Genomic DNA, 16,193 nt, shown 5'->3' on the forward strand with positions numbered 1-16,193 from the left:
AAAACCAGTGGGCAGAAAATAAGTTATACAGAAGGGTAATAGGCAATTAGGACCCACCCTCCCACAATCTACACAATCTACAGAAATGCCTCATCTTACACAGCTTCCCCTTACTCTTTAGGCTTGAATAAAACATCACTACTGTCTGTCCTTTGGGAGGATGTCAGTATTCCTGGGAGATGGCACTGGAGAGGCACAAAGCAAGGGGGAAAAAGATTTTAGCAGTACTGAACATAATATTCTCTGACAGAGAAATGAATAATACTCTTATAATTTACTTACTAGTAAATGTACTAGGTACTTTTCTAGTTTTTCAAAACTAACTAGAAAAGTTAGTTCTACAAGCAGAAGTCACAAAATACTCTGGTTTCCACATCTCCTTTACTCAAATGTCACTGCATGTGTTGTAAAATTTTGGCTGTGGTGGTCATTGACAAGTATTTTTGAGAAAATATTGTACGGCAGTGCTGAAATGCAACTTCTAAATCTTTTCTTCAGCAAAGACAATAACATTGCCTATAGTATACATTTGTTGTATTGACACCAGGAAACAGGAAAATAAAGAGGCTCACTTATTTTGGAAACAGAGAAAGGGAAAGTTTGGAGAACAAAACCTTTGCAAACATATAGTAGCTCCTTCAAAGATGAAGTAGGCCATCAAAGAGTGTTCAGAGCATGCTAGAAATGCTCTACAACCTCTCCAAACACAAATTCAATGGACTGAGTTTTCTCAGTATTTTGAAAAGTCAAGAAATATAGCAGTAGGATTGCATGAATATCATAACAATGCTATCTTTAAATCTCATAATTTATACTTTGCAGATGTTATATATGTTTGTATTTCATAATACAAAGGTTTAACAGTGTAAGTATCTGTAATTACCATATTAAATTCTTTAGCAAAGAAATCTAGATTCAATTTTACAATGAAAACATCACCAGAGAACTGATAATTATTTCTGCTAGCCATCTAGCATTGTGCAGATGGCTATTGCCCTTGGAATTCCATAACCTATCACTCCCTAAAAAAACACGTGTATTAGCAGCAGTGTTTGATGCTTTCTTATACCTACTTATTCCAAAGGAAATTAATGAAAATATCTTTGATTAACACCTGGCCCAAATTTTTGTGGTTCCCCATTATTCTCCTTCTCTACATCCTCTTGCAAATGTTATCTGTTTAAAGCCATGACTTGGAGTGCTTCTAAAGACAAGTAAGGAGGCACATGTGCATTTGGAGGGAACAGAACAAAAATACCTTTTCCTTATGAAATGCAGGTCATGAATATAAAGATTAGGTTTCCAACATGCATCCAAAAGACTTTCTTTAAGTTGCAGTCTTTAATATATTATTTATATATACATAAATAAATAACATACATTTATATGGAAATATTAATATGGGAACATAATATTATAAATGGGTTCTATAAGTTAAGCTTCCTCAGATACACAGCTTCTGAGTTTATGTGAGTGAAGAAAGTGTTGAAAATGCAGATTTTGAAATAAAATTGGGTTTACTGAAGGTTAGGACACCACTGTTCTTTTGACATAACTTTAGAAGACCTTTCAGAGGACAAAAGATACTAAGGAAAAACAAATACCCCATAGTTTGTGTAACAGGACGATGTATTTGCATGAACAGATGTGGGAATGAGACTTCAGGGATTTCATGATTGACTTCCATATTCCACTGGAACAATATCTGCATGCACGCTTGTTTTTTTATGGAAGAATTGTGGAATTATAAAGTACAGGTCAGCAATGACAAATCAAGCAAATTTCATAGTCAACTGAAATGACAACAAATCAACCTGACTTTTGACCAAGAAAGGGTACAAAAGCTACCTGGAGACTCTTGTCAATCTGTCCTTCAAAGACAGAGAAACAGAGGTAAAAGACTTCTGATTCAGAAGAAATCAGTCAGTCTCTTCAGAAATGTAATAGTGGTCTGGGGATCTTACCTATGAAAATTAACAGAATTTAACACTTGATGTATTATGTACAGCTTTTCTTCTCATTGTCTCCCATGTGTGCTTAATAACTTGATTTAATTAGAACGTCACAGATTGTTCTGACAAATTGAGCATACTGTGTTTTGACAACAAAATATTTTTCACACTTTAGCATGTGGAAACTGACTATACTAGAACCCTTATTTAAGGCAATAGGCTAAAAATACAGCATTAGCTGAATTATGGATATTCGAAAATAGGCATGCTACAGCAACAGGAAGTTTAACTCTTGTGACAGACCTTTAATTTGATAACAATGAAATGCAAACAACCTTGAAATTACTGTTTTCCCTTTCTATTTAGAGTACTTCATGTAACACAAAATTTTCCATTCCTTGGGTAATATTATGACTATTTATAGTATCACATTTATATTTTATTTTTATTAGATGTGCACCTTGTAAGTTTTAAAGAAATCAATTCTTAACACTGATAAATTCTGCTTTTAAAATTTATGCTCTCTGTCTGAAGAATTTGTGTTCCACGGATTTTGAAATGTGTGGCACACCCCAAAAGTGCAACCTGCTGGTTTTTTGATCAAAAATATTTTTAACACAAAAAGACACTTTTTAATATAGAAATTTAAAGTTTGAAAAATCTAAGAGTTCTGATGGCCTTTTTTGATTTTCATAATGCTAACATAAAAGACCAAGCACAATAAATATCAAAGGCACAATAAATATCAAAGGCACTTCTTTTTTAATGTATGGACTGTCAACAAACAAAAATACTGAACAGTCTAAGGCTTCAAACTATGAGAGCCTCTCAACTATCCACAATCATGATAGAGCTTAAAAGCCAGCAAAAATTCAGGGCCTGTCCTGAACAGTGATTTCTTTTTTTCTCTTCAGGATTTCAAACTTAAAAATTTTATTTCTCCACTTGGTGCCTTTTGTTTAAATTATTGAGTCCCCTTTCTCTGAAATATTCAGAGATCTGAGAAATCATTCCAAGTTAGAGTGAAAGTGAAATTATGTTTAGTATTGTACACCTATGGGCTTTTACCCCATATTAAGATACTCATAAATGAATTACATCCTGAACCCCATTTCTCCTGTTATATACATTAAAAGACAACAGCACTTTGGGCATATATTTGACATCTTTTTACCTCCAAAGAAATATTTTTCTCCCGTCTTGACTTGTAGAGGGCTGTTGGTTCGAACAGCTGAAGCTTCATCGCCATCAATGGTGAGGACAGCAAAGTTTTCCTTGGCCAGGAACCGAACTTCATGCCACTGCCCATCATTGAGACCAGAGCCTGTGAAGAACAAAAAAATCATTGCAACATTTTACTTACTCCAATATTAACTATCTCTAAGTGTTTTGTGTGTCTCTTTCACAGGCTCATTATATAGGGTTTCATAAAGGTTACTGCAGAAATGAAATCATTTTAGTAGGATAATGAGGTATTGTTATTAAAGTGACAATTACAAAGAAATCCGCATGATATCATAAATACAAGTCTTGGAACTACTGAAGTGTCCAGGCTCACAGGCATAACAGTATCTAACTACAGATGTTATCACTCACCTTTCCTATCAAAAGGCCATATTCTGCATTTTACGAATGAAGAATATGTCTTAATTGTTTCCATGATTAAGCTCAGAAGGAAAAGATATCGATTCATCCATTTAACTACAGTGAGTAAGAATGCCAAAGGGCACATTATGCTCATGTTAGACAGATATTGTTATAGATATTTTCAAGAAAAAGGAAAGTAAAAATAGGAGGGGAAAAGGCTCACGTAGGTGGTGAATTCACAGCTAATTGGGATGTAGGGCTACTCAGAGAAGAGGAAGACATTATCACAGAGGAACTTCAAAACCAGGAAATGTCTCAAAACCTCACAATCTTATGGGAGCACCATCCTCCAAATACTGGCAGCAGTAAAGCAGATGAAATTGTTCATTCATTCAGATCTTTTAAAACCCACAGAAGTTGTATACTTCTAATGTTGTCTCCAGCAGCTGGCAGAAAGCCAGTTTGCTTGGCACATTAAGAACTGCCAAAGGGTGCTGGTTTGTTCTACTAATTTAACTACTAACCTGCAGACAGGTTATGCTGGGTCAGCAAGTGAGCAGCAAATGCTGGAGTAAAAGCAAACTGCAAGTTTTGGCACCTCTGACAAGCAATATTTTCTCCACCTAGATAAAGTCACCTTAGCAAAATGTCATTTGCCAAAATAAAGCACAATGCAATGTAATAAGCTGCTTCTAAAATTAAGTGGAAAATAAAATGTCAGCAGAAGTATAATGCAACATAACTTCTCAAAATATCCAAAAGAATGTTACCTTCTTCGAACAAACAACAGTCACAGCAAAGAGATATACCTAAACATTGGATGAATATTTTTTTCCCTTAGTATTTTCACATCTTTAAAATATGAAATCAAGTTGTGAAATAAAATAGGGGGCTCTTCTCATAATATTCTCAGAAAATTTATTTGTATGAATAAAAGTGGCAGAAGCCTCTTGAATATGTATCAGTAAGAAATGTTACTACTGAAGCTTGTAAGCTTATTCAATCTAGAGTAAGAACAGAAGAAAGACCTAATATACCAAATATGATGGAATTTTTCTTTGTTTGTAAGCTCTTTCTCTATTTTCATTACTCCTGTAAAAGAAGAAACTGAAAAACATATAATTATAACATAGATAAAATTATTCTTTACTGATAATAAATGAAGAAAGAAAAATACACAGTTATTTATGGACTTCAAAACCAAATTTGTTACAGCATGTGCTACTACAACTGAAGCTTATCGGAACATACTTAAAACCCCAATTTTTCAGCCTGAGATGACCTAATATTAAAAAAAATATCTATTTTATATTTTTATCAAGGTATTCAGTATTACCTTGAACTGAATAACAACGACTAGGGACTGCTGGAAAAAAATTATGAGTTGGCAAGAGTTGGCCCCTATTAAAACATGGGGCACAAAAGCAGTGGCATGAGCTGCTCATCACAAAGGGAGGTTTATCTAAAACACTCACTGGAAAGGAAGACATTGCAGTAACCAAGTGGTATATGAGAACAAGAAGGTGCACAGCTGAGCACAGCCAAGCCCCTCAGCCCCAGGCAGGGGGAGGTGAGGGAAAACAGCACAGAAATGTCCCTGCCAGCTCCAAGGGAGAGTGGGAGCAGGGAAGAGAGGGGCTCTGGGCACCAGAGCAGAGCAACAGCTCAGGAGAGCAGGAGCAGCAGAGTCCTGGTCTTACCCCTGCATCCCCTCCTGTGCTGCTCAGGAACAGGACGTGGAAGAGTTCTGACTGATAAAGTTGAGTTTCAAGAAGAAGAAGGAAGAAAAGTATTGTTTTAATGATTGCCTTTGTTTCTCACTACCTAGATCTATTTTAATTGGCAATGAATTAAATTAATTTTCACAAGCTGAGTCTGTTTTGCTTCTGACTGTAATTGGTACATGATCTCCCTGTCTTTATCTCAGTCCATGAACTTCTCAGTCCTTGCCCTGTTGAGGAGTGGGAGTGTGAGAACCCACCATGACAACTGATGGAGCTAGAGACAGATGACTGCGCTATGAAGTTGGAAATTCACTGTATTTCATATAATAAGCTAAGCTCACCATCCTCATCTCTTGAGGATACTACTTCATAAAAAAATGAAGTGAAAATACTAATGAGAAAAGTTTTTAAAGTTAAATATGGCATGAGATGCAAAATACTCCAGTTATTTTAATCTGTACTTTTGTATTTTGTGTTTGTACTCTGCAGTCCCCATGTGCAGTGAAGGGAAAACCCCCCAAGCTCACCAGCAGCACGCTGAGAAACTGAACATTCCAATGACTCAAGGCAAAAAGCAGGTGGAGGGAAGGTGGATGAGCAGACAGGTGGTTCTCCTGAGCAAATCAGGAAATGAGAGAATGAGGAGAGCTGCAGGTTAAGAGCAAAAGTGATTTCATGCATTCTCTCTGTGTGCACAGCATTTAGCAAGATTTAGCAAGGGGACACACTGCTGTCTGTAAGCTGCTTGCTAGAGGCATGTTTGGAGGAGCATTGCTGTTTTGATGTATTAAAAATATCTGCCCCTACAAGTTAGCATCATTCCTGTCAGTCCCTGAAAGATGACACTGTTTCTGCTTTATGAACTCTTCAGTGTATTGATACAAAATAATCATTAATTAAGGCTGTTTACTTAGCTAAAGGTATTACCCATCCTCATGGAGCTTTGCAGTATGACAGTAATATTCCCAACTGTTCTGGCTCAAAGTTGTCTCAAAAATTCTTGTACAATTTTATGTTTGCTTAGAAAACTTACTGGTACATTTTTTTCCTGCAGAGTTTACTGATGAGTGCTAAGGAGGATTGCTCATTACGACTCAGCAAATACTATTTTCTTTACAGAATTTTGCTCCCCAGTCAAAACACTAAAAGCATCTTTTATCTCTGCCACTGTTTTTATGTTTTTATCTGATTTTTTATTTCTGTGTATTAGCAGCAGTAGTGTTAACCCTCCTTTATAAATGGCACTATGATTTGTGTCAGGAATTTAAATTATTATTGGGATATATTATTGGGATATATGATGTATTACATATATATATATATATATATATATATATATATATATATATATATGTATATGGGGATACATTTGCATAGCTGCATGACCTGTTTCTATTGTAATATTTTATTACAAGCCTCATGTATATAAGGATTATTTTTGCTTGCTGACATCTTTCTGTAAACTAAGACTCATTAATAAGAGTAGATCATGTCTCCTTACAATAAAAGAATTCTTAGCTGGAAAGTTTAGGATGACCTACATCCCAAATGCACAATGATAGCTTCTCATTGCAGTTTAATTTCCTCATCTGAGCGGATACATATATTTATTTGCATTCCTTTTCTTCTTACTCTTTTTTTAGTATGCAAGTTGAGAGAAAAAAAAAATGCATATTGCTGTCACCACAAATTCCCTACTGAGCTCTGGAAAAGATGGTTTCATATGCAGATTAAATATCTTAATGAAATGCATTCTCTCTATGTAGGTTTTCTATTTAAATGACATTATTTAAAAAGTAGGACTCTTGAGTTAGGCACTTTGATTGAACAAGAAGAAACAGATGTTTTGCTTATTACAGACATGGAGGAAGAACTAGATTAACGAATACTAAAAAAGTACAAGGGTTTAATACATAATGGAGAATTCAGAAAGATAACATCTGGTTGAGTTTTGCCTCAGGGAAAACTATAGCAGCAAAAGTCTCAAATTCTTCTATGGATAGCCTTGTGTGATCAAATCTTCCTTTCAAAGGTACTGACCCATGCAGTGACTACCAATGAGTGCTAGCTTATACAATCTACTGATGCACCTGGACAAAATTCTTCTGAAGTTAACACCAGAACATCTGCCACATCAGAACCTTTTCTTAATTTTGATATAGGACTGCAATCCAAAATTTAGTTTAAATGTAAAGAAGAATACAAGGAAAGAATATTATAATTATCTCCATGAAGCACTGGAGCAATGCAAGGCTATGCAGCTGCATATGGGTTGTTAGTTCCCACTGCTGTAGTAAATACCCTGTATTGTAATTTTTTGCATATTCTACTAGGAGATGAAGCCCTCAATACTCAGCCTGAAGACAGAGGGAAAGGTTTATTATTGTTTTCACTTTAGCCAGACAGAACCACATTTCAGCATGCTCATAATTGTTATTCCTGGCCAATCCCTCACCAACTCAGTATATCTTTACATTAGTATTTCTGACTATAAGAAAAAAAGCCAACAATGTTTGGTTTGAAACATTCAGCTGTGTTCAAATATACAGCAGTATATGCCATGAATATTCAATCAGAAAAAGATAAAATATAATCACCAGATGTAATTACATGATCTGTGCTTTTTTTGTATTTAATTAATTGTAATTTTAAATTGGAAAAGCAAAATCACAGCTCCTCCAAAAATAATATTTTAGATAGTTTCTTCAATAAGCTATCTAAGTATATAAATTTTTTTAGGACTTTTGATTCAGAAAATATGTTTTTATTTTAATTTTTATCCATTTTTTGGCTATCCCAATGAGCAGTAATATAAGCTAGTGTAAAATGCAGTCCTTGAAGGTATTTTGATGATAGAAAACCTTGTACTCCAACAGAAACAAAACAGCTATTTTAAATTTTGTCCTCATGTTTAAGGCGAGTAGTTGGAAAAATGTTCCAGTTTTGCCTGTTGGTGATATCTAATTTATACTGGTTTTGCTCTGAAAGTTAAACATAAAATAATATTCTCCAGAGGAGAAAAAATGAGAATACAGCTTCGTATGCATCTCTAGCCTTCTATGTACAGGACACATTTTTGAAAGAGCAGGTAATTTTCTTGTTTCCACAGTTAATACTGCTGTGCAGGAAACAGAAAATACAATAAATACATAAATCTACAATGCTGCAGAGTCTTTATAATAGTCAAACATATCCTTATAAAAGGCTTGGCAACTAGTGATTTTAATGTAATAAAACATAAACCTGGGAAATAATGGTCAAATTCATAAAGATTTCTTTTTGTTCTCTTCCTGAAAATTAATAAAAACAGATGAAATAATGTTTACACTTGAATGACATATACAAATTCTAAGTTTAGATGCTTGTAGAATCTTGTGCAACTTCTGAAAAAAATTTAGCTTTTCAAACACAGGATTTTTCTCTTCTCTCTCTTCTTCACGCATTCTTTATTCTCATTAAAAAAATAAAATTAAATTGTTAAATTTTGCCTTAGACATGAAAATACATACACTTGGAAAATAAAATATTGATATTTGTTTCAGCTTGCAGAAAGAATGCTGTTAGAGATCAAACACAACTTTTGCCACTGTCCTCTTTCTCTATTCCAGTCAATATCACATCAGAAAATGTTAGTTTTCAAAATGCAGTCTGGGCCCTGGAATTGCATAAGACATTGCTCAATGGCAATCACCTCCATGAAGGGTTCCTGGATTGATCTTTACTAAGAAACAGGCAATGGTCACTCATTATCTGTTACTGACCATTACTAATCAAAATGGTCATTATTTAGCATAATTGTAATGTTAACTTAGATATATTACTTATTATTTAGCTAACTGTTCTGAACTCCCCAAAACTATTTGCAGATCAGCATCTAGCTGTATCTGCCTTTTAGCTGGTAACACTATAATTACCTTACAACATCATCCCCCATACCCAGACAATCATCATCATTGAGACCTCAAGGCATTTACCTACATTTAAGAGCACCTAGAATAAAAACAACTTTCTTTACTTAAAACTAGGAACATATAAATGCAAAATACGATCTATTATTAAGAGTCAAGCAATGTGAATAACTGTAATCAAATCTGGCAATTTAACTCTGCTTTATCCTACATACACATTTTACAAAAGAAACATCCATTTTTTTTTTTTTTCTGGAAAATTGTCTTCTTTTTTCCCTTGTCTGTTATAAGAAGAAAACCACCTTAGAAACATCATTATACTTATAAATCTTTAACTTCATTTTATAATTTTAATCATCATCTACCAGATACCATACAGCACTGAATCATTATTTTTATATGCTAAGCATCTTAATATTTTGATAAGTGAGCTAACCAGTACTTTCCATCTTATGAAACTCTAAGATACTTGTTTGTGGCTATTATTCTGTCATACTTTGTTTACTTTATTTGAGAAGGCCTTTCTGAATTTGAAACCCTTTTGTATCATTACAATTTATATTTATTGTATATATATTATTTTAAGGCCTAAATTTGAAAATAATAGAGCAACTAAACATCAGTATTTTGTCTTATCTTTGGACTAATCAAGTCCAGATGCCTACAAAACCATGACAGAGAAAGTTCTTATTTTTGGCACATTCATGCTGGCTAAACAATGTAAAAAATTAAAATAAGTAGATATTCCAGACAAGGGAGGAAAGTGAATCTGTAACTTTTAATTTCACATTACTGAAATATTCAGGGAAGATTTAGAAACATAGACTATTGGTATTTCCCTAGATTTTTTCACTAGTTCCCAACTTAAACACTTTCACTTTGGTGTAAGCAGCATACTTAAATTGCAAACAGAACAGAACTTGGTGCAGAGGGTTTAGTTGGTAAGAAAAAAGCAGGTACAGAAAAAGCAGAAAAAACTCCATTGAACTAAAAGGAAATTGACATTGCCTGACCAACAGCTAAAATCAAATGTAACATTGTTTTGATATTTTAAACGCTTGAGACAAGCTTACCAGCCTGGGCTCTGAATCAACAAGAATATTTAAAAAACATTTTTTTGTAGGAGATTACTCAAGGGTATAAAAGTTGTGCACATCTTAAAATACTCTGGCAAAGTGAAGCCTAAATATGTCTCAGATATTGAAACAGTTTTTCAATGCATGTTTTATGGTCATCAATGCATGACTGAGAATTTGAAGTATATGATGGGAGAAGAGGTGACTGAGCTTTATCACTTAACTTGAGGTACACAAAACCAGCTTTTATGTTGTTCATTTGGCAATACTTTCAAATCAGCACCTGAAACACTTTCATTATGCTCCTGCTTAGAAGATACAGAAAGCTCTAGGCTCCAGTGTTTTTGAAAGGAAGTTTGCATAGCAGCCCTCTTTTGTAACTTAATACTATTATACAAAAATTCTGTTTACAGTTTTATCTTCATTGTACATAGGTCCCTCGCAGCAAATAGGAGAAGCATTGCAACTTTTTCTCCTAAATTAAATATAGCACTTTTTACAAGGATTTGCTCATACCTCTGCCTCTATTCCAGAGGCATAAACTGTAGAAAATCAAACCCACTGCTCCTACCAGAACAAATTAATAAATGTTGGCATTATCTAGCAAATACCAACAGCAAATTTATTAGTGATTCTTCATGATCTCTTTTTAATTCAACTCAAGCTACAAATTAAACAAATTTTATTTAAAGCCCTTTTTTTTTAACCTGGAATACTCGACTGCCAGAACCAAACATATGAAAACTGATTTTCTTTGAATGACTTTCCATAGGGTGGTTGAAATCCTGTTAGTGACACATTGAGGCTGGACTTAACCTTGCTGCAGACCAGTTCTGCAGCCAAAAAACAAATGCAGAGAACTCTGCACAGCAGAAGACAGTTTTGTGCATGAACCAGGGTCCTACAGAGGTGGAGGTAAAGGTTTACATGCAAACTGAATTGTGGTTTTAGTTTGTTGCTGAAGTGTGTGTATAGAGCAAATCTTGCACTTCTCCCCTCATAGTGGACTTTTTTTGTATTAGTTTAATTCTCCATGCCTGAGGGCTGTATTTTCTTCACATGAAACTAAGGCCAGATGCACAAACTCCCACTCATGTGCAAATGACTTTGCATGGACTTTGAGGTCTCAGCATGAACTGTTCTGCTCTGTTGCTCACTCCTATTGTGCTGCACTGCTTGCTACTGAAGACAGAGCCAGGTCTAAAATGTTGAAAGCATTTGCTTTACACATTGGGATCTTGATTCAAAAGGAAAACAGCCTGTTCCCTTCTATCAGGACCCCTAAGGAAAAAGTGATAAAACCCTGCCATAGCACTCTGCAAGGAAGAAGTACAATATGCTCCTTGCTCCAAGAAGAAAATATTTTCTCCATAATTTGCATGTATTTGCTGTCACAGATACCTGTTTCTGTTGTGTTAAGTAGGTGTATCTTCAAAAACAGAAAGCTGAGACACAAAAATAAACAATAAAGTTCTTAGCTGTTATAGATGGATAATGAAATGATTGGCTGTTGCAATTAAGGAATGAATATTGTATGAATAGTAAGAAAAGCTTTAGTGACGTACAGTTATGTTACTGTAGTTTAGATGCCCTCTGTTCTCCCCATAGTTCCCTTTCCCCCCGGTATTGTTGCCATCAGACAGCTGGGTTGCCCAGGACAGGTAGAGAGAAGGCTGCACAGGTGTCCCTTACCTGGGGCAGGTGGGAATGGAAAAGCTTGGTGCTTAGGGGGTGCAGCCTGGCAACGCCTGATCTCCAATCCAGTTACAAGCAAGCAGTCTGCACTGATAAATGGCAAAGAAGAGCTGACTGACAGACTCTGGGAGGGGCCAGGGCTGGCTGATGCAGCCCCAGGGGTATAAAAGCTTGAGCATCCATCTTGAAGATGAACCAGCCATGTGGTATCACACGGGCAGTTCCCAGTGCTGCAGCTTTTTCCTTATGTAGTCCTTTGCTGTATTTTTGTTAAGGTTTAATAACCTTTTTAATTTTTCAAAGTGAGCACTTGTTTCTGACATTATTGCACAACAATAAAGTCTTAAAATAATGATAATTTCAAATGATCCACTTTTTTAACTCCAGTAATTTTTTTAATAGAATAATAGAATCACTAAAACTGGTAAAGGCCTCCAAGATCACTGAGTTCAGCCTTGAACTGAGCAGCATCATAGCAATTAAACCAAAGCATCAAGTACAATTTCCAGTTCCTTGAACGCTTCCAGAGATGATGACACCACCATTTCCCAGGGCAGCCTGTTCCAATGTTTAAACACAGTTTCAGTGGAAACATTCTTTCTCATAGACAGTCTGAACCTCCCCTGGCACAGGTTGAGGCTACGTCCTCTTGTCCTGTCTGTACAGGACAATATTATTATTGTACATTCTGTCTTCTTTGTTAAGAGCACAGTGGCAGGTAAACATAAAATATATTCTGTCTCAAAGGCAGACACAATGAAAGTATTTGGATCTTAGGGAGTGCTCTTCCAAGAAAACCATAAAGCAATTTAAAATGCTAGCATTTTATGACTGCTTTACATTTACTGAATATTGCCTTTCACAGACTGCTGTTGGAAATGTAAGCTAGATCTTAGTGCCAAGATAGCCTGTACTCTGACTCTGTCCATTACTCTGTCCTAGGCTTTAAGAGTGTATTTCCTGTGTTCGTGTATGAGAAAGTATCTAATAAAAGCAGCCTTTCAGCATAAAAGAAATTCTAAGAAGTGAAGAAACTTGAAAATGCCTCCAGCTCCTCTGCTTCCCTGCCAGTTTGATATGGCAGCATTCCTTCTCACATGCATTTTTCACAAGGGGTTGTTGAAGAGGAATACATTGTTTAAATTACAACCCCACACCTTTGAAAAGGTATCAGACCACCTATTCTTCAAATAAACAGTGCCCTATTTTGCTGCTCCTTAATATAGCATTAGATGAACTGTGAATGTCAGTGGAGTTTCCCCAGACTCATGGAAAATGAGGAATGACTTCCCGCCCAGTAAGAGAGAAAAAGCAGTTCTTTCAAACACAGCCACAGCAGTGGATCTTTCAGCACAGCAGCGAGAACAGAGCTAAGCAGTTACAGTGCTGGGTCCTAGAGGAGCTACCTTTGAAATGCAGAATGAATCCACTGGCTGTAAGAGAGGAGAGCCAGGAATAGAGCAGCCCTGTCAATGTAATTCATAGGACACTGGGAGAGCTGATGTGGGAAATACCCTTTTGCATACCCACATGCACATGATACAATATCTACTAGTCAGGATCAGAGGGATTGAGAGATCTCAAGCTGTGATATTATGATTACAACTCTAAAATCATATGTCTCAGAAATAATAATAATAAGTGTAAAAGAGCCACACAAATATCTCTTTGTCCTTTTGGTACAGGGAGTTCAGCTGGGGTTAATGCCACTGATGAGGAAATCACAATGGTGAGCTAATTAAAAATGCCTCTGCTGAAGACCTGAACTTCCAGGGATCTGTACCAGATGAGAGTTTAGGGCAACATACAGAAAACCCCAAGTTTTCATGGAACTGGATTAGATGAGCTGATGTATCCTTCACACCTACCAGCCTCTGATAATCAAAATCCTTGTAATGGAGAGGCCCTCACTTTTCCTGGTCACCATTACTATTAGATTTCATGATAAAAAAATTGCTTCCAACTCAGGTTACATATACTGTACCCACTCATAATTACTGAATCTGTTCTGAGAGTGAGGGAATCAACCTAAATTAGTAACTCCTGAGTATCAAGTAGGTTGTTAGAACAAACTTCTGCCCTGAAATGCAGCCCTACTCCTGCATCGATCTTTGTGTGAATAGAAGAACCAGCAGTTTGTAGAGTAGGTAAATTTTTAATAGAATTTATTTTTAAAAAATTTCTAAAGAAGGCACTCAAGCCAAAGATTCTAACTCAAGTATGAAGGTTGTACATAGATTACAATTTTGTTTTTATTTGTTTCTTTTTCCTTCAGGCATTCTGTTAAGGGGAAAAATGATTGATTCTAACATTTCAACAGTTTTCTTACAGTACTAACACACACTTCAAAAGCTTTTTAATCTCTTTGCTGACCACATAATTGTAATAACCACTTTATTATTGCTTTTTACTTCACCAATGTCTTTATATTTGTTTAATTTTGTCTTTGTTCTAGTAGGCAAAGGAAGAAATAAATTTTACCAGAAATTTTGTCTGATCTGAAAAGATCAGGAAATTAATAGTTTAGTCTGTCTGTGATACTTAGGAATAAGGTGACACTTCATGAATCATATTTAATTATGGTGTCTTTTGCAATTTTTATTTTCTGTCCACTCCCCTGTTAATAAGTCCATTAGTTTTTAAACAAGAAGTGAGACCACAATGGAAAATAGAGAGGTTAAAATCTAGTAGATTTTTTCCTTTTCTGCAGTTTTTTTAAAAATTCCTAATGCAAATATGGGTTTTTTGGGGTCAGAAAATCTCATCTCCCTCCTTACCGTAAAGTTTATTTTCAATAAGAACTTGATCTGCACTGCTATTATAATTTTTCATTGCAGGTTTTCTGCTGCATTTTATGCATTAGGTGGTCTGTCATATGCATAATTAGTAATTACAGGACCCACAGGCAATAAATCATGCAAGCGTATTATCTTTGCATCATACGTGGGTTAGCAACATTCTGATGCACAGTGGAGGCTGTCACCAGCATTTTATGAAGATAGATGATTGAACTATGCAACTCATAAGCTGAATTGTGATAAATCACTCAGCTCACTCCCGCTAAAGGCCTTGTGACAGTGTCAGTTTAACACTGCTGAGCACCCTGTTCTGCCTGTGACAGGAGCAGCTGCTGACACCTGCACCCCTGCTGGTGGCCTGGGCTCTGCTTAGGGACTGATGGGGCCAAGCCACCTCAGAGAGCCCATTCTCATTCAGAGGATCCATAATTTCAGTTAGCTATTCAACATCTGCTGATAAACCCCCTCCGCTACCCCCCTCAAAAAAAAAAAAAATCTTTTTTTGAGTGTTTTATTCTAAACACTAATTTTATAGAGCACACTAGTTTTACAGAACATGCCCACATTAAAGAAAAGTTGCCAGAACTATTTGCTCTGCTGTAATTCTTGAAAGGCCAGCATGTCAAGAAATGCCTCTGTGAATGGATGCTACTTTTTAAAATTAGCACTCCACAGAACTATCATTTATTGTTCTAGTGAGAAACAAGGAAAACAAAACCCAAAAACCTAAATTATGACCTAAAACAAATCTATTTTAAATATAGTTACCACAAAGGATTTGATACGAAAATTAATAAATAAAAAGCTAAGTAATTTGAATATGAAATTAATTCTATTGAGGACTTACTGTGTTTTCCCAAATTCCCTAAAATATCCCTTTGAAAGAGACAATTTGAGATACACTTATTTTCTGACCTACTAAAAATGTGAACATGATGATTTTATTCCTTATATTCTACTTGTTCACCACTGATACAAAGCGACTGCAACAATAAAGTACACTATAAAATAACAACAACTTTGCATCTGTCCTAAAATTCCACAGTAAATAAATAAGCAAATAAACATATTTACCATAGTAAATCTGTTGTTTCATGCATGATTGCCTTCATATCACAGAGACCATCTGGAAATGGGTTTTTAAACAAAACCTTTCTGAAAATTTGATGGTGTAACTAATGTTGTTTTGGTTTGATGAAAAAAACATAATAAAGCCCCATCTCAGATTCCAAAGCATGTAAATGGAAATCAAATACTCTTACTGACATCAATACTGGTAGAAGTAAAAAACATTAAATAATACTTTTACTGAAATAATTTCTATACATTGCTTTTTTAAGTTGTTCAGTGCATGATAATTTAGCCAGCTGTTTAGAAAAACTTGACATGCTACATTGTTTAGATTAGATTAAACAACACAGAAAACAAGGTTAGCTTGGTAAACCTTCTTGTT

The 16,193-nt window shown here is 35.4% G+C and overlaps 1 protein-coding gene across 1 annotated transcript in view; it reads right to left on the bottom strand.

Annotated features, from left to right (window-relative positions):
- Positions 1-16,193, bottom strand: part of CNTNAP2 (contactin associated protein 2) — a 1,022,680-nt gene that overhangs the window by 444,573 nt on the left and 561,914 nt on the right. Inside the window, exon 9 of the mRNA XM_005485915.4 lies at positions 3,127-3,276. Coding sequence (XP_005485972.2) covers positions 3,127-3,276 — 150 coding nt within the window. The remainder of the gene's footprint in view (positions 1-3,126; positions 3,277-16,193) is intronic.

Source organism: Zonotrichia albicollis, chromosome 1 (assembly GCF_047830755.1).
Source record: "Zonotrichia albicollis isolate bZonAlb1 chromosome 1, bZonAlb1.hap1, whole genome shotgun sequence".
NCBI classification, from domain to species: Eukaryota; Metazoa; Chordata; class Aves; order Passeriformes; family Passerellidae; genus Zonotrichia; species Zonotrichia albicollis.